This window comes from Taudactylus pleione, unplaced genomic scaffold, assembly GCF_031769625.1.
Source record: "Taudactylus pleione unplaced genomic scaffold, aTauple2 ptg000154l, whole genome shotgun sequence".
NCBI lineage: Eukaryota > Metazoa > Chordata > Amphibia > Anura > Myobatrachidae > Taudactylus > Taudactylus pleione.
The window spans coordinates 36,535,350-36,561,655 of NW_028284556.1; the positions used below are offsets into that span (position 1 = coordinate 36,535,350).

General features: G+C 42.5%; 1 protein-coding gene across 6 annotated transcripts in view; it reads right to left on the reverse strand.

Moving 5' to 3' along the window:
* Positions 1–7,793: 7,793 nt before the first annotated feature.
* Positions 7,794–26,306, reverse strand: part of LOC148522165 (proton-coupled folate transporter-like) — a 549,361-nt gene continuing 530,848 nt past the window's right edge. For all 6 annotated transcript variants that reach the window (XM_088474522.1, XM_088474521.1, XM_088474518.1 and 3 more), the window contains one exon: positions 7,794–8,072. In XM_088474522.1, coding sequence (XP_088330648.1) covers positions 8,018–8,072 — 55 coding nt within the window. In that variant the 3' untranslated portion in view covers positions 7,794–8,017. The remainder of the gene's footprint in view (positions 8,073–26,306) is intronic.

A 26,306-nucleotide genomic window follows, 5' to 3' on the forward strand; every position in this document is an offset into this window, starting at 1 on the left:
TAAAGATTCTGCTAGTTTGCTAATTTTTCCTGGTGGCAAAGCTGTCTTTAATAATATATTTTCAAGAAGTGTCCAATGACATCACTCCCGGACCTTTCATCAAAGAGATCTCAAATGGGTGTCTCCTATCAGATTTATGTAAAATAGCTAATAGTTCTGTGCTCTTGTTTAGACATAGGCAGACAAAAATGCATTGAACATCTTCATGTATCTGTTATTTTGAGCAAAATGTATACTGAATATACTGTACAGTGGATTAAATACTCTGTATACCAATCTGTTCTCACTGCTTGGTTTTGTGTGAAAGCTTCCCAAATTAGTAATGATCACACCAAATGTATTGTTTTTAATGGTTGTACATGTAGTTATGGTCTTGGAAGTGACAGGAGCAAAGTAACAAATACTTATATTTCTCAAACATCTTGGAATTGTTAATTGGATATGATCTGTCCAAGTAAACAAAGCCTAAAGAAATTTCATAAAAAGTAGTGTGACTTTCTGTATTGCAAGGGAAAGAGTTGAAACAGTGGGGAAAGAAAAATTATTTTCCACCAGACTTAGCCAGGACTCTACAGGCAGTTAAGAAATGAGCAATAAGCGAAATGCTTCACATTGTGCCCACAATGTTCTGCCATTACCAAAGTGTGTATGCCATCCTGATGTCCCATCATAACAAGGATACAGCATTCCATACTGCTAACTATAATATCTTGCATACATTGAAATTTGAAATGTGCTAGTAGCATATCATCTAAAGATATGATGCACCAAACACTCTTCTGACAGTGGTATTCCTATTTTTAAGGGAATAAACAACATTCACAATTAAAACTTAAAAAAATCTGTGATTTGGGAAAAAAGGACCCTGAACTATGTACTGTACACACTTAGTAAGTTGATTAAAGGAACCTGACTAGTATCTAGCCCTCTTCAGAGTTACCTCAATTGTATGCTATGGTGCAGTGGCAAGTTGCTTAAATGAACCTGACTAGTATATAGCCCTCTTAAGAGTTACCTCAATTGTGTGCAAAGGTGCAGTGGCAGGAAACCCACCCATACCAATGGCTTGATAGAGACAACACTGAAGCCTGTGCTACTATTGTATCCTGTTTTAAGATGATATGGGAATCCCCATTAAGGTCTATATTTATACCATGCCCATCTTTTAAATGTAGAAGGGAATATCTGTCTAGCCCATCATGAAAGTTTTGGTCTTAGGAAACAAGTTACATGATTAACGGTTTTGGTTATTGTACAGGGGATATGTTTATTTTGGGTCTTTACTTTTCATTGTATTAAAGCCTCCATCAGGAGTACTTGAAGTGACTACAACCTTTGTAAAGAGAGCAGGTTTGATGAAGGAATCCAATTAATGGTAACTTTAAGCTAAACTCATTATTTTTAGATTAAAGATTCAGGTATTTTAAACCTAGGGACACAAAAATGTTTTCTTGTTCCCCAATGTAATCAGAGCTGCTGCACTAATTGTCTATTTAGAGTATGAATGTGACTCCATTGAAAATATATATTAATCTTCTCTTTAGCTTTACAATGGGAAAACAAATGATCATGTATCTTACAGGAAACTGTATTTTTCTGGGCAATTTATTTGTGGGAGTAATTCACAAACTTTCTCCTAACAATGCAGTCAGTGCAGGGCCTAAGTTAGATGCAAACAAAGCAGACACATTTGAGAGGCTGCATAAACCCATTCATATTCTTAAAATAATGTGCAGCTGAAAGCTAATTTAGAAAATGAATACACCTCAGATTACTCAAGTGCTCAGTGTGTGGCATATTGTTATAATCTGTTTCATTAGCGAAGTGTAATCGTAAGAAAAGACATTCTAGAATACGTGTTGCTTCAAACTTTGCAGCTGAAGATGATACAGTTGCAGGCTCAGCTCACCCATGTTTTGTCATTGCTACTAATGCTAATTAAGGACTTCCAGTTCCAGTCCCAGTCCAATCTGCCACCGCAAAAACCTTTAAACATAAAATTGTCCTTCATCCTCCACTTAAAGAAAAAGAGCTCACTTACAAAAGAAGTTGGAATCTCTGCCTGTATTGTGCCAGCCCAGAACATTTCTTACTGCAGTCCGCTAGCTGTAGTTTGGTGAGCTGAACTCTTACCCTCGGTTTAGTGGATCCAGTCCCATCTGCTGCTAGTCTGACAGTGCCAGTGACTGCTGCCCAGCATCCAAGTCTAGCGACTGCTGTGCTGTCTGGAGTTCCAGTGGAGAATTTCTGTTTGCCAGCCCCAGGAGGGAGTTCTGCATCCACAGCCTCTGATGAGTACTCTAGGGCCACAACCTCAGGTGGGGATTCCAAGTCCACAGCTTCAAGAGAGGACTCTAGGGCCACAGCCTCAGAGGGTGATCTATGTTTACAGCCTAAGGAGGGGACTCTAGGGCCACAGATCCAGGAGGATACTCCAGTGCCTTTGCCCAAGGAGGGCCTTTAGAGCCACAGCCTCAGGAGGAGTCTCTAGGGCAACAGCCCATGGGGAACTCTTGTCTGTTAGTCCCAGTGGGGAACCCTTGTATGCCAGTCCCACTGGGAAACTCTTGTCTGCCAGTCCCAGTGCCACCAGTCCAAGTACCACCATGTCAGCCACCATTCTGAGTGCTGCCGTGTCAGCCACCAAAATGAATGCCATTGCCTCTGGGCATGAGATACTATCTGCTCTCACCTTCAAGCATGAGATTCCTTCTGACCTTGCCTCCAGGCATAAGGTTCTGTCTGCTTTTGCCCATGGGCATGAAAAATTGTCTGCCTCCTTGCCAGAGGTCCAAGAGGTGATCGCTATTCCAGAGTTCTGAATACTGTTTGTCACCTTGCCAGAGTTCCAAGAGGTCTTTTTCATATTCCCAGAGGTCCGAGAGGTGATCACTTTGCGAGAGGTCCAAGAGGTGCCTGCCTTGCCGAGGTCGAAGAGGTGCTAACTTTGTCAGAGATCTGAGAGGTGCCAGAGGTCTGAAAGATACCTGCCTTACTAGAGGTCCAAGAACTGTCTGTTGTCTTGGCAAACATCTGAGAGGTATCCATTGCCTTTTCAGGGGTACAAGAGGTGCCCCTTGCCATTTTAAAGATCAGTGAAATGGACAATTCCTTGCAAGGTTCTGTTTGCACACACTTCTGGGTGTGAGGTCCTGCCGAGGTCCCAAATCCTCTTTCCAAGCTTGCTGAGTCTCCAATGCCTGCAATGCCAACTGCTGATTCTCCAGTGCTTGATGTGCTGACTGCCAAGTTGTATGCTCAGTCTGGGTTTCCTGTCCAGTTGTGTGCCCTATCTGGGTTTCATGTATCCAGTCCAAGATCCCTGTCATGACTTTTTCCCAGTCCAGTAGGAGACTCCTGTATCTGTACCCTCAAACCATCCACTTATCTATTTTTATGCAGAGCTCCAACAATTCCATGTTCTACTGGAACAATGTCTTCTTCATTTAAGCCCTTAATCCAGTGTTCCTGCAACCCAAGCTAATGTCCTTTAGACAGGAGGCATTGGACTGGGTAAGTCCCCACTTGGCCAATGGTGATCATATCCTTTCAGATCTCAATGCTTCTATATGGCAGTCTTGCATGAATTTGGTCCACCATCACTGAAGGAATATGAAGAGTCTTCAAAGCCGACTTCTTTGGGTGTCTGAAATCCACTCATTAAGGAGGGGTTAATGTTAGGATTTTTATCATTAGCTAAGTGTAATCATAAGAAAATACATTCTAGAAGTAAGAAATTAGTTCCTTGTTTACATCTACAGTTTTGTCCAGCTAGACTAGTGTTAATATCTAGTGGCTCTGGTCCCACCAACAGTCCCTTGCAGAGATACACCATTTAAATAGGAGTTTATTGTTTGTCTCTTCCCTGCCATGTGCTAGGTTCTTCCTATTGCCTATCTACTTCTTGCCTTACTAAATCCTGTCCTTGGAAACCTAATCTGCCTGCATTGCCTGAGCGATCTGGCAAACCTGCTTAGCAATATTCACAATATTCAGTTCCTGCATTGTCTGGCAATCCTGCTCAATATTGCTACAACATCTACTTCCTGTTCTTGGACTCCTGGATTCCATGCATTGCCTGTACTATATCTGGCAATCCTGTCCAGTTTCACACACAGCATTTAATTCCTTTACTACCATATCATTGCATTCCTTGACTTTCTTATTATTGACAGTTCACTCTGGGCCTGATTCAGACCCGCTCGCGAGCGCTGAGTGCTCGCAAGCGGGTCGATGTTGCCCAAGTGCGCATGACGGAGGCGGCTCCATCGTGCGCATGTGCGAGACCAGAATAACGATGGCCAAGCCATCGTTATGGGTCTCACACCAAAAGGGGGTGTGCTGTCAATGGTGATTGACAGCACGCCCCTTTGGTGGGCGTGCCAGGGGCGTGGCTGCCCAGATGGAGGTGTTCCCATGGGAACGCCTACCGTCTGGGGCCAGCCCCACTGACATCACTAGTGATGTCAGTGGGAGTGCTTTTGGCTCTGATAGAGCCAAAAGCACTCCAGGGCTTGCGGCAGCGAGACCCTGCCGCAAGGGTCTCATCGCAAGCCTGATGGTCATGATGGTCTTGACCATCGCGACCATCTTTTTGGCCACTCCAGAAAGTAGGAGGGATGGCCCCGATTCAGAGCGAGTGCTCTGTCAGAGCGTACGGCTCTGAATCAGGGCCCCTGTTTGTTTATTCCTGGACTATTTGCATTCCTGGTTTACTGGTCAATTGTTATTTATTCCATGCTATTTCATCTGTACATCGGAATATGCTATACGGTTGGAAAATAAACATATAACAATTAATAAGCAATTCTCCTGATCAATTGATGGTTGCATTTCTTAAATGTAATCATAACACATATAATTTTGACAGAAGAGTCTTTCTTGCTATGTCTGCTCTCAGCATTTGTAACTCACTTAATTCTCTAATTCAGAAGATGCAGCTGTCCTAACTATCCCAATCTATCACATAAGCATAGTATGCAATACATGGAGGTCCAGCAATGGGTTTATTGTGAGAGTACCCTTTAATCAGATTTCAGTTCCCCACATGATGCCTGCTCTGGGCTAAGTTACTATGCCAGCAACAAGCAGAATTGTTCTGTCAGCTCAGTACAGGCAGTTTTTGCTTGCTAAATTTCTTGCTATAAAGTACACATGCCTGAATAGACATCATAGGAAGAAAACTATATACAGATGTGTCCACACTCATCTTTGCCACTGGTGCAGCAAACATGCGCACACATCGTGACGTGCGCTTTGCCCCGTATACCAGGCCATGGTAGCATTCGCACTATACAATCCTAGAAAATGTGGGAGTGAACAAGATACATGGCATGTGCAATGTGGCATATCGCAGCAGCAGCAAAGATGAGAGTGGATACATATGTACTTTTTCGTAATTTTTCCTATTCCTACATACCTATCATTAATATAGGAGGATAAACTTGAATGATTACATCATAGTTTTACCTCATGGGGAAGATGTGCTAAGCCGCAGTGTCATAAAGTGGAGAGTGAAAAACTACCATCCAATCAGCTCCTGTCATTTTTCAAACACAAGATGTAACATTATATTTAGGAACTGATTGGCTTGTACTTGATCTCTCTCCAGTTTATCACTTTCCAAGGCTTAATACATCTCCCTGTATCTTGAGGAAAATTGGCCATCAGGTATTCTGGCTGAAGAATTTCTCATTTGATCTTTAATAGCCTTTCCTCAGATGAGGGAAAAATAGTGGGCACTAAAATAAACTTTACTAGAGCTTTTGTTTGTTTCTCTCATATAAGTGTTAAAAAGGACCAATGTGTCAGTCAGAGAGACTGAAATTCCGTCCTCCATCCTTCTGTGTTGAAGACAAATCTGCCTCAGGTAGCAGGTACAAATGTACACAGCTAATCCATGGGACCTGCTTGTGCATGTGACCTGCTGCTTTGCACATGCACATCTTTCCTGTAATTATTTGCACTGTAAATGTCTTTTCCCTCTCCTTGTCTTCAGCAGATAATTGGGAGTCTTGCTGCCTATACCCATCAGATGTTGCTAGACATCAATCCTCCCAGTGTACAAACCTTAAGATCGGTAAGTTTCAGGTTCCACTACTACAGAAATACAATACTTATATATGATCTAGTATCAACAGGGTCTATCACTCAATGAACTGGTCAAGCAGTGTAGTTCAGTGGAGAAAGGTCTGGTTTTAAGTAGAGATGAGCGGGTTCGGATCTCAGAGATACGAACCCACCCGAATTTCAGGGATCCGGGATCCCTTACCTAAGGCAAAACCTTGCGACCCCACTGTCAAGTCGCAAGGTTTTGTTTTGAGCAGGCTTAACGCTGATTGGCTGAGAGAGCAGTCTGTCACAGCTCTCAGCCAATCAGCATTAAGCCCATTAAAAACAGCACAAAGGAGAAAAAGAAGATGGTGCCCACCATCACCTGCCACCTGACACCGCCGGCACCCACTGCTGCTAACATCACTGGCACCACCACTGCCGACACTCCTACACTGCTGCCCAATGTACTGAGGACACTGTCAGCGACCCCCACACTGCCGACACTCCCACACTGAGGACAACACCAGCACCCCTGCACTGCCGAAAAAAGTCAGCAAACCTGCAATGAGGACACCGCTGGCACTCCCGCTCTGCCAACACTGCCAGTACCCTTCACTGAGAACACTGCCAGCACTGCAGCACTGCAATTCCATGTACTGAGGACACCGCCAGCAACCCCCGCATTTCCAACACAGACAGTAAACCTGCACCAAAGACACCGCTGGCACCCCCGCACTGCCGACACAGCCAGCAAACCTGTGCTAAAGACACCGCTGGCACCCCCGCACTGCCGACACAGCCAGCAAACCTGCGCTAAGACACCGCTTGCACCCCCGCACTGCCGCACTGCCGACATCACCAGTACCCTTCACTGAGGACAGTGCCAACACTGCAGCACTGCCATTCCATGTACTGAGGACACCATCAGCAACCCCGCTCTGACGACAATGCTGTCACAGTAAGTGCACTATTGGTGTATCCAACCCACAATGTATAACACACTGTATCAGTATTGGAAATTAGAAACTGAACTGACACATTTTAGTGCTGCCCTCTATGTCACTTAGCTTAGTCAGCCAGCTAGCTGGATGCAACCTTTTGGCCTTAACTAGATGAAGCAAATAATATTGTGAGTTGGTCAAAATTGATTGGAAATTACTGGAAATAAATGTTATTGACGTTAATTATACTGTAGGAACAAAAACAGGCCCTTTTTATGTGATTTTAGCTGTTTTTATGATTTTTTAAGAAAAAATCCATATTCAAAACACGAAAACAAAATACAGAGGTGAGGTTTTGGCAAAACCAATCCAGATCCAAAACCAGGGGGGATCTAGATTCAAAACCAAAACACAAGGGTCGGCACACATCTCTAGTTTTAAGGAGACTTCCTCCTGAACAGAGTTTTCCCATGTTATGAGCCCTGAATCTGCCAGGGGAAGTGGATACATTTAAAAAACAATTACATAACATAGGTAAACAAAAGAAAAAAGGATCCAAAGTAAAACTGGTACACAAATTGATGTGCATCTAAATCTTAATAAATGCACTTAAATCATGATAGCTTCAACATTTTATAACCTCCTGAAAGAGAAATGGTTAAAAATTATGATATATTTTTTCAGTAATATAATACTTATGACAATCAATTTCAACGTAAAATTGTATCCAAGATATTCACCAAGTAAATAACATTTGTTTATTTAATGTATTTTCATGACCAAAAGGCACAAAGTAATTATATTAGTTACAAGGTTAACATATTTTTAATTTAAGTAGTTTTAATGTTCCGAAGTCTTTTGCTTTTCTTTGATTGCAATCATTCTATATTCACACATGCTGCTGTGCCCAGCAGCATATAAGTATTATGCTCTTAATATTCAAGTGCTAACTAGAGAAATAAAAAGTAATGATTTCAATGAAACATAATATTTTTTGCATACAGTAAACCCTGTCCTGCATCTTATTCTTCATTAAGCATCATCTTAGGTAGTGTAGTAGGTATTTCGCTGATCCACCTTAAAAAAAATAGAAAAATTGTATGATACAAATAAGTGCACATACTACCAACACAATAATGCATTTTTATAAATATTTAATTGCTAAAAGAAAACAAAAATAATTGTCCTGTTTGTTTCCATTACCATAAATAAACATTTTAGCTAAATTATGCAGGTCCAATTTTAATTTTTAATTCTACAAAAAATACACAAGGATTCTCTATTTGGGTAAGCCCTCTCTTTATGAACTATGGCCCTGATTCAGACCCGCTCGCTGTTCTTTGAGTCCAGCCTTCTGGCCACTCGCTAAGCTGTGGGTAACTACCCACAGCTTTAGCGAGCAGCAAATTGATGGTCGCGATGGTCCTGACCATCGTGACCATCGGGGCTTGTGATGAGACCCTCGATGTAGGGTCTCATCTGCCGCAAGCCCCAGTGAGCTTCCGGCTCTAATAGAGCTGGAAGCTCACCACTGACATCACTCGTGATGTCAGTGGGGCCGCCCCCAAATGGCAGGCGTTCCTTCGGGAATGCCTCCGTTTGACCCACCTACCAAATGGGGCGAGCTGTTGATCAACATTGACAGCTGCCCCTTTTGGATGCGAGCGCCGGAGCGAGTGATTTCTCGCTCTCTCCGGGGCTCGCGCGCGTGCGCTGACCGGCCATTGAGCCGCTTGTGAGCGGGGCTGAATCAGACCCTATATCCCAATTGTATTACTTAAGTAAGGGCCCAACTCCTGGCACACATGATGTTACCTGAAACATATTCAAAAGTCAACTACAAATGCAAATCAAAAATTTTATGGTTTAGACATTTTTTTAAGAATGATATTAATTACCAGTGTCAGCGTGAAAAACAATGTATTCAGCATGTGCACAAAGAGTGCGTTAAGTAAACTGGAAACAACAACACTGATGCAAGAAAAAAAATATGCCGGCCGGACCTAGCAAATGACAGCTAAGAAAAATAAGCAAAGTTGAAACATCAATTGTACACCTTGAAATTGCTGTCCATGCAGAAGGTGATGAGGATATTGAGATAAACTTGAACCTGAAGACCAATGAGCTACAAGTTCAGTTAGTGTAATTTAATGATTGCAACAATTTCATGAACAAAATTACATATTAACCTCAGCTATAGCCACCGTAAAATATTAAGACAGATCAAAAACAGTATAGCACGCGGTACACTACAGCGCTTTCCATAAATGCATTATAATTTATAGTAGTAGAAAACTGCAAAACATTTCAGAACTGATGACTTCTGCAGAATCAACATGGCAAACCTCTAGACAGTATTATTTTTCAAAATATATTGTTCCAATTTATACATTAATACAATTATCAGCAAACAGTCACAAACAAAATCTGTTTGTACTCAGGCTTATGTCACAACAGATATGTCACAAAGGGTCAGGATGGTATCTCACAGGCCACTAGATGATTATACAGATTACAAAAAAAGTTGAAGCCATAGCTGCTAACCTCATTAGTACCATCATTATCAGTTTACTGTAAAACCCCCAAATATTAATTAGTACTGTCACAAAAGCAGAAATTGATGTTCTATATTTGAATTCAGTCACTATAACGGAATAATTCATAGATGCAGTACAGATTAACTCACTTTGAATGTGATGATGTATAGATATGTATATACACACACAATCAGTCATAAACCTAATGGAATTGTCCTGAATGAATGAAAATCCATCCAGTAATTTGTAAAGGTATTCTTGCTTGGCTATGCTGAGCTTGAGTTAAAAATAGAAAGGCACTAAACTACAGTGAACGTAAGGATACAAATTCTGTGGTATTTGAATATACTGTATATTTAGCTAACTGAAATTTGACATTTAAAAGGAACGCTTGACCCAGCATTGCAGTCTCTGGCTTGAGTTAGATAAAATATTACTTATACCCATAACAATTGTTGGTCATTGAGTTTAACAGGAAAGGTGGGGGCGGCTCTTGACTCTCTGCCAGGGTGTGGGCTGAGCCAAGATTTGCTGCTGAAGAAAGAAGTGAGGAGGCATCTTCTATATGGCGGTAACTCCAGCTTACACCCACTTTACACCATTATTTACCTTACCGTAGCGGGGTACTACAATATATATATTTGAAATAAAAATAACAGGGGTGCACTCACCAGTCTTCATAGAAACCTATTTTTTTTTCCATACAAAAGTGCAGTTTACAGCAGCAGCGAAGTTTCGGTCCTATGCCTGGACCTTTGTCAAGGTATATTGACAAAGGCCCAGGCATAGGACCAAAATGTCAATGCTGCTGTAAACTGCACTTTTGTATGGAATAAAAAATGATGTTTCTATGAAGTCTAGTGAGTGCGCCGCTGTTATTTTTATTTTATATTTGCAAAGACCCCTTTGAGCATCCTATATGGGTAGCTACCCCAGCAAACTTGATGATAAAAAGTGAGTCTGGAGGTATATATACAGTATATATATATATACAGTATATATATATATATATATATATATATATATATTTATTGTGATAGGATCACTGGTAAAGGGGTCAGTGGTAGATACATTTGTCCTAGGTTTTTGACCTATGTGTTCTAAAACCCCCAGGAGAAAGTCTGCAGTGAAGCCAATTTAAGTATCGGCTTTTGGAAAAGCCGGTTTGGGACCTGAGGGTGTGGATGTGAGGAGAGGATGGGCTCCATCCACAACCCACTCCAGGTTTTGGTTTTTAGGCCTGTTAGCCTGCTCATTAGGGTCTGCACCTGGAGCTGGCTGATATAGGCTGTGTGTGTTTGTAAGCTAGTGTTTCCTACCTTGGAGAGCAAGCAGACTGGCTGGCTCAGAGACACCTGGTAAAAACTGCCTGTAAGGTTTTGTGCATGTGCTTGTGTTGATGGTGGAGGCAGTAGGCCCCACTATTTCTGTAGAGAGGGAGCCTCTTGTTTAGTTAGCGCCCAGACGGGCTAGCATTTACTTTTATGTTTTGTGTTTCTTTTTACATTGCACAATAAAGACTGGCGCCGACCAGTTAGCACGAGACCCCAGACTGGTGTACTGTTTTCCGGTTGCTGTGTGTGTGAATAGGGAGTCCATCTGCCCCTGGAGAGGGACCCCTAATCCTGTCCTATTACAACTGGTGGAGAATGCGGGCAAGCACACACTGAAAAGTGCAGCAAGGAAAATTTGTCCTTTAAAATTGAAAGGGGTAGAAATGTGATTGTTGAATCCCTGGAGGTGGCATCAGCCAATGCTCAGAGAGGCAAGGTTCAGCTTCCAACCAGCACCCGGAGGTAAAATGGAGGATGTAGTAAAAGCCCTGCTTTAGGCTTTGGCAGCTCAGCAGGAGACTAAATAAATACAGCAAGAAGCTAACTGGGCCCAGCAGGAGGCTACCCGGACATAGCAAGAAACTAACAAGATTCAACAAGTGGCCATAGAGGAAAACCGCCAGGCCATACAAGAGGTGGTACAACAATTAGGGGCCCAGTCTTGAGTGGCTAATATTGGTCCTCCCACCACCACTCACTCCATACAAGCCAGTCACTTCCTACAAAAGATGACTTTGGGCAATGATGTGGAGGCATATCTCACCACATTTGAGAGAATGGCTGAAAGGGAGAGTTGGTCTAAGGAGCAATGGGCAAGGTTGGTGGCACCTTTTCTGTCTGGGAAGCCACAGAAGGCCTATTACGATATGTGCCTGGCCAATGCTAAGGACTATGAGAAGTTGAAACGGGAGATCCTAACTTGATTGGGGGTCACCACCTTTGTTTGTGCCCAATGAGTCCACCGCTGAGAGTTCCAAATTAACAGACCTCTACGCTCGCAGATGCACAACCTCATCCATCTATCCACCAAGTGGCTACAGCCAGAGATGCTGACAGGACCACAAATCATTGAATGAGTCATAATTGACCGCAGATGGGTGTGCCATGCCGACCCTATGTCCGCTGACCAGTTAGTTGAACTGGTGGAGAGGTATGTAGCGTCTGAGGAGCTGATGAGTCTTCCCTACCGAGCCCCGATGGTGCACTGGAGAACTCCCAACAACAATGGTAAGACTGTTCCTGGGGAAAAGGGTGCTGGGTGGTGGAATGTGCCTAAGACTGAGGGTGGGGAACCTGAAGACAGGCTTGCCAGGCCGGGAAGGTTCCTGCCCTGCAAAAGATTAGACATTAATGTGATTCAATGTTTCCGATGTGGTGGCTTTGGCCATATAGCCGCTAACTGTTCACCTACCTCTGAGCCCATGCAATGTGACACTGCTTATGTCAACCGCAGGGGATCTTTGTTTGCACAGCTAGTCTGTACTTCTGACGGACAGGCGGAGACTGATAAACACCTGTGTGTACTCACTGTGGAAGGCAGCCGAGTAGAGGCTCTGTTAGACTCTGGTAGCCTGGTTACACTTTTGAGACCTGAGCTGGTGAGCCTTTGAAACATAAGGGAAAAACTGTTGGTGTGACATGCATACATGGGGATACTCGGTATTATAGTACTGCCGAAGTGAACATCTAGGCACCATGTGGTGCCGCGGTAATCTCCGTGGGTTTGGTACCAGGCTTAATGTATGATGTAATATTGGGAAGAGACTTTGCTCACTTCTGGAAGTTGTGGGAAAGTCAGTTTTGCACTGTGGTAAATCACCCTGCCTCATCTGAGAGGGTGACTGATGTAGTGGCAGAGGTAGAGATGTTCCCATTTTCTAGCATGGTTGGCGAACTAGAGAATGCAGAGCATGATGGTCGCTCACCAAGTGTTGTAGAGCCCATTGATTGTCTGCAGGAGTTAGAGGTCAGAAGAGAGGTCTTTGCCGTAGAGCAGTTAAATGGCCCTACTCTGGTAAAAGCCAGGGAGAATGTCAAAGTGGTCAATGGTAAACCCGTAGATCCCGATAGTCCCTTGATGTATCCTGACATGGTGATGTGTCAGGACCTGTTGTATCAGATGAAGAAAAAAGGGGAGGAGATTGTGGAACAATTAATAGTTCCCAAAGCTTACAGGAGAAAGGCCACCTAGGGGTAGAGAAAACCACTGAGCGGATCGTGCAGAGGTTTTTTTAGCCCTGTGTCCATAAAGATGCATCTGACTTTTGCGCCTCCTTTCCTGAATGCCAGTATCATGCTCCCAGACCACATTTCAAAAATCCTCTAGTCCCACTACCAATTATAGAGGTACCATTTGAAAGAATAGCTATGGACTTGGTCAGACCCTTGTTGAAGTCTGCCCGGGGACATCAATATATTCTGGTAATTCTGGACTACGCTACCAGATACCAGAAAGCGATACCGCTATGCAATACATCTACCAAGTCCATTGCTAGGGAGCTGGTCCATGTTTTTAGCAGGTTGGGAATACCTAAAGAGATATTAACTGATCAGGGTACCCCGTTCATGTCAAAAGTTATGAAGGAGTTGTGCCACCTGTTTAAGATTAAACAGTTACGGACCTCGGTTTATCACCCCCAAAATGACGGACTGGTCGAGAAGTTTAACAAGACCTTAAAACATATGTTAAGGAAAGTTGTCGACAAAGATGGTAAAGATGGGGATTATTTGTTGCCTTATCTGCTGTTGGCCATAAGAGAGGTTCCCCAATCCTCCACCGGGTTTTCACCTATCGACTTGTTATATGGGAGACATCCAAGAGGATTACTAGACATTGCCAAGGAGATGTGGGAAGGGCAGTCCAGTCTTTATAAAACAGTGATTGAACATGTTTCCCAGATGCAAGAGAGAATTGCGGCTGTAGTGCCGATAGTTAAGGAGCACTTGGAACAGGCCCAACTAGCACAGCAGAGGGTATATAACCGCAATGTACGATTAAGAAACTTTGCTCCTGGGGACAGAGGGCCTGATTCAGAGCTGGACGCTATTTGCGGATGGTCGTTCCAAAAAGGGGGCCGGCTATTTAAATTGAGTGCTCGCTCTTAGCGGTTTGTTGACGCCTCTATGTCTGAGTGAGCGAACGAAAAATGCGCTCGCTATTTTGCAAAGACGCCCCTTTGCCGTTCGCATCACACATCATCTCCGGTATTTATTAGATTAATTGGATACATTGAAAGGCATCTGAACTGCTCGCAGTGCTTGTGGTAGGTTTTTCCTACCGCAATCACTACGAGCGTTCAGGCTAAAAGACAACCAAGTGACGTGGTCGATAACGCTCCTTTACTAATTATGCACTCCCACTAAATGCCCTTTTGACCGTTAGGCATGCCTGCATTTGGATCTCCACTCCCCCGTTTTCAAGCACCTTTCCCTGTTACCACACACAAATGTTACATTCTGTCAATCAAATTAGCAGCCCCTCGCTGATTTGCGAGTGCACGATTTCCGACCGCAATGACTGGTTTGCGCACACGCATTATGACCCATACGCATGCGCAGATGTGCGAATATCGCTCAGAGCGAACGATCGGCTGCGAATCAGACCTAGAGGCCCTGATTCAGAGCCGGACGCTCTGACAGAGTGCTCACTCTGAATCAGGGCCGTCCCTCTGTTTTTTTGGAGTGGCCTCCAGGCCGCTCGCATAGCTGTGGGTGACCACCCACAGCTATACCGAGCAGCCAAAATGATGGTTGCGATGGTTGAGACCATCGTGACCATCGGGCTTGCGATGAGACCCTTGTGGTAGGGTCTCATCTGCCGCAAGCCCTGGAGTGCTTTCGGCTCTATCAGAGCCGAGAGCACTCCCACTGACATCACTTGTGATGTCAGTGGGGCAGGCAGCAGACGGTAGGCATTCCCATGGAAATGTCTCCATCTGGGCAGCCACGCCCCCAGCATGCCCACCAAAGGGGGCATGCTGTCACTCACTATCGACAGCACGCCCCCTTTGTAGCGAGACCCATAGCAAAGGCTTGGCCATCGCTATCCGGGTCTCGAGCATGCGCACGACGGAGCCGGCTCCCTTCTGTGCATGCGCACTGGGCCAACATCGACCCACTAGCTCATCGCTTGCAAGCAGGTCTGAATCAGGCCCAGAGTGTTGGTGTTGGTTCCCACGGTAGAAAGTAAACTGGTGGCTGTGGCAAGGGCCCTTTGAGATCTTATAAAAAGTGAGACAGGTCAACTATAAAGTTTACCAGCCGGGGAAAAGAAAACCAGAACAGATACAGTCAGGTGCATAAATATTGGGACATTGACAGAATATTCATATTTTGGCCTCTATTCACCACCACAATGGCTTTGAAATTAAGCAAACAAGATGTGCTTTAACTGCAGACTTTCAGATTTAATTTGAGGGTAATTACATCCAAATCATGTGAACAGTGTAGGAATTGCAACAGTTTCTATATGTGCCTCCCACTTTTTAAGGGGCCAAAAGTAATGGGACAAACTAAACAATCCTTAATCTAACTTACACTTTTTAATACTTTGTTGCAAATCCTTTGCAGGCAATTACAGCCTGAAGTCTGGAACGCATAGACATCACCAGATGCTGGGTTTCATCCCTGGGGATGCACTGCCAGGCCTCTACTGCAAATGTCTTCAGTTCCTGCTTGTTCTTTGGGGCATTTTCCCTTCAGTTTTGTCTTCATCAAGTGAAATGCATGCTCAATCGGATTCAGGTCAGGGGATTGACTTGGCCATTGCATAACATTCCACTGTTTAGCATTAAAAAACTCTTTGGTTGCTTTTGCAGTATGCTTCGACTCATTCTCCATCTGCATTGTGAAGCGCCGTCCAATGAGTTCTGAAGCATTTGACTATGAGCATATTATATTGCCTGAAACACTTCAGAATTCATTCTGCTGCTTTTGTCAGCAGTCACATCATCAATAAATACAAGGGAACCAGTTCCATTGGAAGCCATACATGCCCACGCCATGACACTACTACGACTACCATGCTTCACTGATGAGGTGGTATGTTTTGGATCATGAGCAGTTCCTTTCCTTCTCAATACTCTTCTCTTCCCATCACTCTGGTAGAAGTTGATCTTTGTCTCATCTGTCTATAGGGTGTTGTTCCAGAACTGTAATGGCTTTTGTAGATGTTGTTTGGCAAACTCTAACCTGGTCATCCTGTTTTTGTGGCTAACCAATGGTTTACATCTTGTGGTGAACCCTCTATATTCACTCTTCTGAAGTCTTCTCTTGATTGTTGACTTTGACACATATACACCTACCTCCTGGAGAGTGTTCTTGATTTGGCCAACTGTTGTGAAGGGGTTTTTCTTCACCAGGGAAATAATTCTTCTCTCATCCACCACAGTTGTTTTCCATGGTCTTCCTGGTCTTTTGGTGTTGCTGAGGTCTCTTCTTTCTTTTTAAGAATGTTCCAAACAGTTGATTTGGCCACACCTAATGTTTTTGCTATCTCTCTGAAGGGTTTGTTTAGATTTTTCAGCCTAATGATGGCTTGCTTCACTGATAGTGACAGCTCTTTGGATCTCATATTGAGAGTCAACAGCAACTGATTCCAAATGCAAATGTCACACCTAGAATCAACTCCAGACCTTTTACCTGCTTAATTGATAATGAAATAATGAGGGAATAGCCCACACCTGTCCATGAAATAGCTTTTGAGTTGATAGTCCCATTACTTTTGGCCCCTTTAAAAGTGGGAAGCACTTATAGAAACGGTTGTAATTCCTACACCGTTCACCTGATTTCAATGTAATTACCCTCAAATTAAATCTGAAAGTCTGCAGTTAAAGCACATCTTGTTTGTTTCATTTCAAAGCCATTGTGGTGGTGAACAGAGTTCACCACCACAAAATATGAAAAATATGAAAATTCTGTCAATGTCCCAATATTTATGCACCTGACTGTATATCATGTGAACCTGATAAAACCCTGAAAGGATAGAGCAGCACTGCCAGCCCCTCCAGTAAAACCCAGTTCCCTGGTACCCGAAGTGACCGTGGCAGGCAAAAACCCTTTCAGCCAGTCAACAGCAGGAGGTCAAGGAATTTTTGATCTGAATTAGGGTACTGTTTTCTGACCTGCCAGTAAAAACCATGGTCATCAAACTTGACATAGTCACTGACCCGGGGGTTAAAGTTAACCTAGAGCCCTATAGGTTGCCCAAAGCCCAAAGGGAATCTGTGTCAAAGGAAATTAAAAAAAATGTTAGAATTGGGGGTAATGAAGAATCACATAGTGAGTGGTCCAGTCGCATTGTGTTGATTCCGAAGCCAGATGGGAGTGTGTCGTTTTGTAATGACTTTCGAATGCTGAACAGTGTTTCAAAATGTGATGCCTACCCGATGCCAAGGGTGGATGAACTAATTGAAAGGTTGGGGACAGCAAGGTATTTAACCACTCTTGACCTAACCAAAGGGTATTGGTAAGTGCCATTAATCAAAAACACCAAAGAGAAAACAACTTTTTCTGCACCAGAAGGGTTATTTCATTACAAGATGTTACCCTTTGGGCAACATGGGGTACCTGCTGCCTTATAAAGAATGATGGATAGATTTCTAAAAACCCATAGACAATATGTTGTGGCTTATCTGGATGATGTGGTCATACATAGTCCTGATTGGCAGTCTCACCTACCCAGAGTACAAGAAGTGTTAGACTCCATCTTTAAGGCAGATCTGACGGCCAACCCGAAAAAGTGTTGTCTAAGGATGGAGGAAGTAAAATATCTGGGGTACACCATTGGCAGAGGTTTGATAAAACCACAGCTCAATAAGATTGAGGCAATAATGAACTGGCCATGACCCCTCAATAAGAAGCAGGTGAGAGCCTTCTTAGGGATTACTGGATACTATACGAGGTACATATCCAGTTTTGCCACCATTGCGGTCCCACTTACTGATCTTACCAAGGGCAAACAAAAAACCATGGTGGAATGGGGTCCGGAAGCGGAGAAAGCTTTCCAAGAATTAAAAATAGCCTTATGTACCCAACCTGTTCTGGTGACCCCTGATTTTGACAAAGAGTTTGTGGTACAAACCGATGCATCCGGTGTAGGCGTCGGAGCCGTCCTGTCCCAAAGCAGAGAGGGTGAGGAACACCCTATTTTTTACCTTAGAAGGAAATTGAATAGACATGAGAGAAACTATGCCACAGTGTAAAAGGAAGCTTTGGCCATAAAATGGGCATTAGAAACTCTCAGGTACTGTTTGGTGGGAAGAAAGTTCAAATTGATTACTGACCATGCCCCTCTGAAATGGATGTCTGAAAACAAGGATAGTAATGCAAGAATAACGAGATGTTTCTTGGCGCTACAAACCTTTATGTTTTCAGTAGAGCACAGGCCAGGAAGCCAGCTGGCCAATGCAGACGCGTTGTCACGCGTTTATTGTTTGGGGGCTTCAGTTGTTCCACCCCACAGGTCGAAACAAAGGTGGGGATATGTGATAGGATCACTGGTAATGTGATCAGTCGTAGATACATTTGTCCTAGGCTTTTGACCTATGTGTTCTAAAACCCCCAGGAGAAATTCTGCAGTGAAGCAGATTTAAATATCGCCTTTTGGAAAAGCCGGTTGGTGACTTGGAGGTGTGGATGTGAGGAGAAGGTGGGCTCCATCCACAACCCACTCCAGGTTTTGGTTTTTAGGTCTGTAAGCCTGCTCATTAGGGTCTGCACCTGGAGCTGGCTGATATAGGCTGTGTGTGTTTGTAAGCTAGTGTCTCATACCTGGGAGAGCAAGCAGACTGTCTGGCTCAGAGACACCTGGTAAAAACTACCTGTAAGGTTTTGTGCATGTGCTTGTGTTGATGGTGGAGGCAGTAGGCCCCACTATTTCTGTAGAGAGGGAGCCTCTTGTTTAGTTAGCGCCCAGATGGGCTAGTGTTTACTTTTAGGTTTTGTGTTTCTTTTTGCATTGCACAAAAAAGACTAGCGCTGACCAGTTAGCAGGAGACCCCAGACTGGTGTACTGTTTTCCAGCTGCTGTGTATGTGAAGAGGGAGTTCATCTGCCCCAGGAGAGGGACCCCTAATCCGGTCCTGTTACTATATATATATATATATATATATATATGTATATATATATATATATTATTATACACACACACACACACACTGCGCATACATATATTTGTAAACTTGTAAGTAGACTGTTACTTCAGATTGTTTAAATTGTTTTAGTACACAGTTTGTTCCCAATTTCAAAGTACTGCACATAATAACAATAGTATTAGTAATATTATGGATGTCTTTAAATAATAGCAATCCAAAAAGAGGAATTTCCTTATTATTATTATTATTATTATTATTATTATCGTTTATTTATATGGCACCACAAGTGTTCCACAGCGCCTTACAGGGTACATAACCAAAAAGTGACTTACAGTAAAATACAATACAACGAAGGCCAAGGACATGGATAATATACATTGATACATAGGTGGCCATAACACCCAATTAAGTAACAAAGCATTGGCACCAAGTGTTAGGTGTCCTAGTGGGGAGTAAGAAGAAGATGAACATAAAGTAAGGAGAAGCACAAGAGGGTAGAGGGCCCTGCTCGCAAGAGCTTACATTTTCAAGGGGAGGGGCAGACAGATGGGCATGATACAGATGGGAAGACAGGGAGGAGGGAGCATGTAGTAGCAAGTTAGGATGAGAGCTGAAAAGCATTGATGAAGTAGTGGGTCTTGAGAGCCCGTTTGAAGGATTGTAGAGAGGTGGAGAGTCTGATGGGGAGAGGGAGAGAGTTCCAAAGGTGGGGAGCAGCACGGGCAAAGTCTTGGAGGTGGGAGTGGGAGAAAGTAATCAGTTGGCTCAGAGAGGCAGTGTGCATTTGTTGAATGAAGAGGGCGGACAGGAGAGTGAAGGGAGATGAGGTCAGAGATGTAAATGGGAGAGTAGTGTGTGAGGGCTTTTTACGCGAGTGTGAGAACCTTGAATTGGGTTCTGAAGGGGAATGGGAGGCAGTGGAGGGCTTGAAAGAGAGGGGAGGCAGATTAAGAGCAATTGGAGAGAAAGATGAGTCAAGCGGCAGCATTGAGGACAGACTGGAGTGGAGAGAGATGTGAGTTGGGGAGGCCAGATAGGAGAAAGATAAAGTAATCCAATCTGGAGATAACCAGTGAGTTTTTTTTTGGTCTTAGTAGCATCCTGGGTGAAAAAGGGTCTGATCCTGGAAATATTTTTAAGATGGAAATGGCAGGACTGTGAGAGGTTCTGGATATGTGGTTTGAAGGAGAGGGAGGAGTCCTGGATAACTCCAAGACAGCGCACTTTGGGGCTAGAGGAGATAGTTGTGCCATCAATAGGGTCAAGCGGGGAGGTGGAAGGGGTGGGGAGGACTGGATAAGGGCCATGACTTTCTCTCCAGATACAGGGGAGAAGGATGTTAGTGTAGGTAAAATGGAAGGGGAGGGATGACCCGGGAAAGGAGGAGGTGTAGTGCTGGGGGACTGGTGGGATAAGATATCCTGATGTATGGAGTAAATTTTAGATGTGAAGTAGGAAGCAAAGTCAAGGGCAGAGAGCAAGGAGGGAAGGTGAGAATGGGGGTGGGCAGAGGAGGGAGTTCAGGATGGTGAACAGACGCTGCGGATTTGAGGACTGGGAGGAGATGAGGTGCTTGAAGTATGACTGTTTAGAGAGGGAAAGGGCAGCACTGTAGGATGAGATCATAAATTTGAAATAGAGAATATGGAGAAATGGATCATAAATTTGAAATGGTAAAGTGGTCAGTGGTAGATACATTTGTCCTAGGCTTTTGACCTATGTGTTCTAAAACCCCCAGGAGAAAGTCTGAAGTGAAGCAGATATAAGTATCGCCTTTTGGAAAAGTCAGTTTGTGACTCGGGGGTGTGGATGTGAGGAGAAGGTGGGCTTCATCCACAACCCACTCCAGGTTTTGGAGCTTGACCTTCTCCACTTTTGCTCGGCGGTTTGTCTAACTTTTATATGTCGATCTATTAACTGTCAACCTATTTATATGTCGATTTATTAACTGATGACCTATTTAGTTTCGATCTTTTATTATGTCTATCGTGTGTTGTCTATCTTCATATTGTCAGTATGCTATGTTTCGATCATATATAGTGTTGATCTAATGTCCATTAGTGTTAGTGATTACATTGGGATGTAATTATTATACCTACAGCTGGGATGCCAGCCTTTGAAATCCTGGTGCCATAATCGCAATCTGGGACAGAACACCATTGCTAGAATCCTGATTCCAGTTCAGATGTCGATGCCGGAATCCTGACAGCCAGCATCCCGAATGTAAGTATAGTGGGAGGAGGGTTAGGTTTAGTCACCATGGAGGGGTAGGGTTAAGCTACCGTATGGGGAAGGTTAGGGTTAGGCTATGGACCAGGAGGATAGGGTTTAGGCACCACTGGGTGGAGTTAGGGTTAGGCACTAAGGGGGAGGGTTAGGTTGAAACACCAATGGGGAGGGCTAGGTTTAGGCACTAGTGGAGAGGGTATCCGGTTCTCTTATCGACCTCAGTTAGATTGACAATACATACATTGACCACCATACATCGACTCCATTGAGGTCAACAGGTACTATAGGTCGACAAACCATAGATCGACCACATCTCTATATCAACAAACACGGGATCGACATGGACATTAGATCGACACTATATATGATCGAAATATAGCATACCGACAATATGAAGATAGACAACAAACATGATAGACAAAATAAAAAATCGAAACTAAATAGGTCATCAATTAATATATTGACATATAACTAGGTAGACAGTTAATAGATCGACATATAAAAGTTCTACGAATCCAAGTTCGACACCAAATATTTCGACAGTTAACAGATCGACAGATAAAAGATCGACAGTTAATTGATCGGCAGATAAAAGATAGACTAGTCCAAGATCAATGCCAACTAGGTCAACAGTTGATAGATCGACAGATAAAAGATTGACACGTTACTTTTAGACAATACAAAATGGTATACATATCCTACGTGCTGCCCGCTAATACCGCATCCCCCGCTGCTACTTTCAACCGTGGCACTACAGGTCCCAGCCAGCCCTTACATCCCTGCATCCCGATCCTTGCTAAGGGTCTCGTTCACTTAGTGCAAAATATTATGATGATTCTGTCTTAATTTGTTTATGCACTTTAGGGCAGCAAACTCTGAGCCCGCAGTACAACAGTGTTCTATGTGTAACACAATCACAAGCTCTGTGCGGCGTCCATGAGCACTGATGTAATATGCTCTGGCAACATATGTATTTTGTTTGTATGTTAATGTATGTGTTTAATAACCAACTGTGAGAGAAAAACCTTTTCTCATAAACTGTGGTATTTAGGAGCATGATATCACATGTTCCAAAAGAAAAAAATAGATATATTGTCTTACAACTAACCAACGTGATTAGTGCACTGTATGCTTCTAAGAATAGCACACCACTTATTAATAAATATACCTAATTGGCCTATTAGCCCTGCATTTATTTCCATGCCATTTTCAGGCTAATATATGTCAATATTAATAACTGACTGGATAAATCCTCGTATATAATCACAGAACTCAGGTGCATTGTGGTATTATGCTCCAATATATACATACTACATGCTGTTAAGAGCTAATAAATACGATTAGTGCTCTGAATTCACAGGTGGTGAATCAGTGATATATAATCAAAACCTTATCAGTGTTATAACAGTGAATTAATTACTGTGCTAATACTGGCAAACACCACACATGTAATATTATATATCTGTATATAATGTCTGAATAATCAGGTGACGCTCAACATAATTTGTGCCAACCTACATCTCTTGGCCATAACACAGCAGGAATAAATTGATACTGCAATATTAGATTTGTGTATGTTGATGCAATATATCTTATAGACACACAGTATGTCTAAGTCAATGGATGTGATTAGTGTATAAAAGTGTATTAATTACCTATGGATATCATATTCCTATACACCAACTTATTTGTTGTGTGAATAAGGATCTAAGTCACACAGGGAATATTTCACATCGGATCATACCTCCCTGAAGGAGAAATGATACTTGACCGCATGTGTGTTAGCCTGTATTTTTTGTTTAAACCACAGTAGCAGACAGATAATAGAAATAGATGAATATATTTGTCCTACTATTATCTAAAGTATAGTGTGTATAAATCGACACATTTATTGCCAGTTTTTAAGAATCAGGTGGCAACATGATTTGTTACAAAAAATACCAGCTACTTTGTTGCCACTTACCTAGCAGACATGTGCTAGGCACTGCACATTATATTCACTACCACGATCCTGGTTGCCATTAGACAGGAAATAAATGAGACAACTAAGGGTTTGGACAATATTATCTTTATTATCCATATGAGCCAAATGAAGATTTAATGAGATTATGCACTCCGAATAATATAAACCTACAAACGTCATCTGCAAACATAATTATTGATCTGCCAAGACGAGTATCTGCCCAACTAAGTGACACGACCCTTGGCATATAATATTAATTCTTATGTTTCTTTCTTCAATCTTTATTTTTAAATACTTTGCCGTCCACAAATCTTTTGAGGGACTACACAATCATTTTAATATAAGCTAATAAAAGTAAATTTTTAGTAATTTACAACATATCACTCGATTAGATACTACCCCTTTTTCCATTTTTGCTGTATGTACTATCAATGGTATATATAATATGGAGATATCTAATTTGTACTTCTAAGGTGGTTATCAAGTAGAGTCTGTGCAGTGTTTTACTTTTTCGATCACAGGTGATAACCAGACAACTGCTGTTGAGTGGGCCACGTGCTTTGAAAAAGGGTGCTCCCCTTTTTCATATGTGAGTGACCCTTCCTTAAAAGGGTAAAATTATGGGCATTGTAGGGCACATAGTGCCCTCATACCAGGGCCAGACTGTCCATCTGGCACTTTTGGCAAATACCAGAAGGACTAATGGACCGGCCTGATGCTCTATTCAACTGAGACACTGAAAAATGGGGGTGTGCAGTGAGGCCATGCCCCCCAGAGACTTGGCTATGCCCCCTTTTACAACATGGCCATGTCTCTTTTGCAGGAGCATGCCTATGGCATGCGCATTAGGGGGATTCCGTAGAGCAGGGTAATTTTGTCTGATGATTACAAATGGTCTACTAGTCAGCACATAATATGAAAGAGCAGATTCCACTCTTTCAAATATGTGTGCTTACAAAGTTGCAGGTGTCATTATGGGTATGATCTCTAAACAATAAGTACTAAAAGGACCCATCATTTGAAAGAGGGTCCCAGGTTGTTGGAGATATTCCCCCATCCCTGGACTCTATGATTTTTCTGTATTGCAGGGGATTTTGCCTGGATATCACACTGGTCAACTTGAAGAAATCTCTAAAGGAGAACATAATTTGAAAGAGGGGACTCTATTCGAGTTAAATGAGATAGAGGGAGTTAAAGTCCCTTCCCCAGCTATCCTATACAGTGAAGGGGTTAGTGGTCTAGTTAAATGAGTGAAACATTTCCTGCCATCTATTTTGAACCTATTGTCTGCAACTGGCTTTGAGCAATAGAATTAAATCTTCATTCATCCTTCACTGACTTTAATGTTATTTTCTGTTGTAATTTCTCCATCCAAAGTATGTTTTTATTTAAGTAATGACCTAAAGTATTATTCATCCAGTATAATTGAATATGAAAATAGTATACAGGATAAATGTGTTTAGCCTTCAATGAATCACAAACTAATAGCAAAATTAAATGACTAGATGGTTAGGCATAGAAAATATGCAAAGCAAATTATTTCTTAATGTGGCTCAAATTATGAAAATACATTTAAAAAGATTGTCTTATATATTTAAAATATATATTACACAAAAGACTGTGCAGTGATGTCTACTATGCTATCATTACACCTGCCAACCTGGTCCTTATTCAGAACGTAAGTCTGTTGTGCACTGATAAAACACTGTCTGAGGGAGTATGTAAGAGAGTGTGCATAGTTCATATGTTGCTACCAGACTAAACTTCCACCATGGGATACAACATGTGAGATCATTTGGTGAAATGTTAATCATGTAGTCTAATCTGGACCTTATTAGATATTTGATGCAAGAAAAAAAACATTGTAATGGATATTGCTCTATAACAAACATAAATTATATTTTGTACTACACCATGAGCTCTTAATATTGACATATTATGTAAGTCAATGCAGTGAGTTCTAAGATTTACAAGGAAGAGAAATTTGAACAAGTACCAAGTGTCGGATGCACTATTGCAATACAAATAAATTCAATAGCTTTACAATAGTACAATGTCCATTGTGGTCAACATTTTTCATTTGAAGAATAACATTTTATAGAGCATAACATAACATTTCAGGTGGAGTAGCCAACATGTGACATCTAATGCTGTCTTATACTGTAGCTCTAACTCCTGCTTCTTCTTAAAAAACAAAACATCACAAGCCATGACCAAAAGTTGCATGGGTTTAAATCCAGTGATTGGAGTGGTTAAGATCAGGTCTGTAACTAGGTATTTGAAGGCCTCATATCAAAGTTTGTAAGGGCCCCTATGTACAACCCAATGGTGAAAAATAAAAATAACACTTTTAACTCTGACATGTGATTAAGTTTGTGCCCCCAGAAAAAAAGAGAGTATAATTCTTTCCTCTTTGTAACTTTGACAAGGAAGATGGGCCTCCCTCAGCTTTGGGCCCCATAGCAGCTGCATCCTTTGCATGCATGGTAGTTGGTTACGCCACTGGTTAAGATGTCTGAATGCAGTGGCTGATGACCCATTGTGGTGAAGGTATTATTAAGAGATGCTGAATTCAATGATGGAAAGATCTCACATTTTTCCATAATCTGCCTTTTAATATATTTAGGAGAAGCAGTAATAATCACTTTTGTCTTCTGAAGTGCAGACAAGAAGGGGTTAACAGTGATCACCACTTAATTTACCACCAGGAATATGAAGAACCTGGGGACCACGCAAAAATGCTTTTATACGTCCATTCACATTAACACCATTTTCTAGTTATACTTTACAATAAATTCACTAAAAGTCCACTATTCAATTAACCACTTTTAATCTGACATTATTATTTCCTTCTTCTATATTTTTTATTCTAGTGCACACTGGTGACAAGGAAGCACTGCAGTGGCATCACAAGGGGGTACGGGGCGCACCTAGGTGTCACCTGCCAATGGGTGACACCTGCCAAGGGGTGACACCAAAGTGTCATCTCCTCAGTGACAGGAGAGCGGTGCTTCACTGTAGAATTACATACAGCACTCAGATCCTGGCACAGTTAGGGAGCCGGCACTGCACACAGACAGGTCCCCGGGGGCAGTCCACATCTTTTGGACCCCAGGAGTGACTAAAATTGGGGTTTGGGTCATGAGATCATGCCC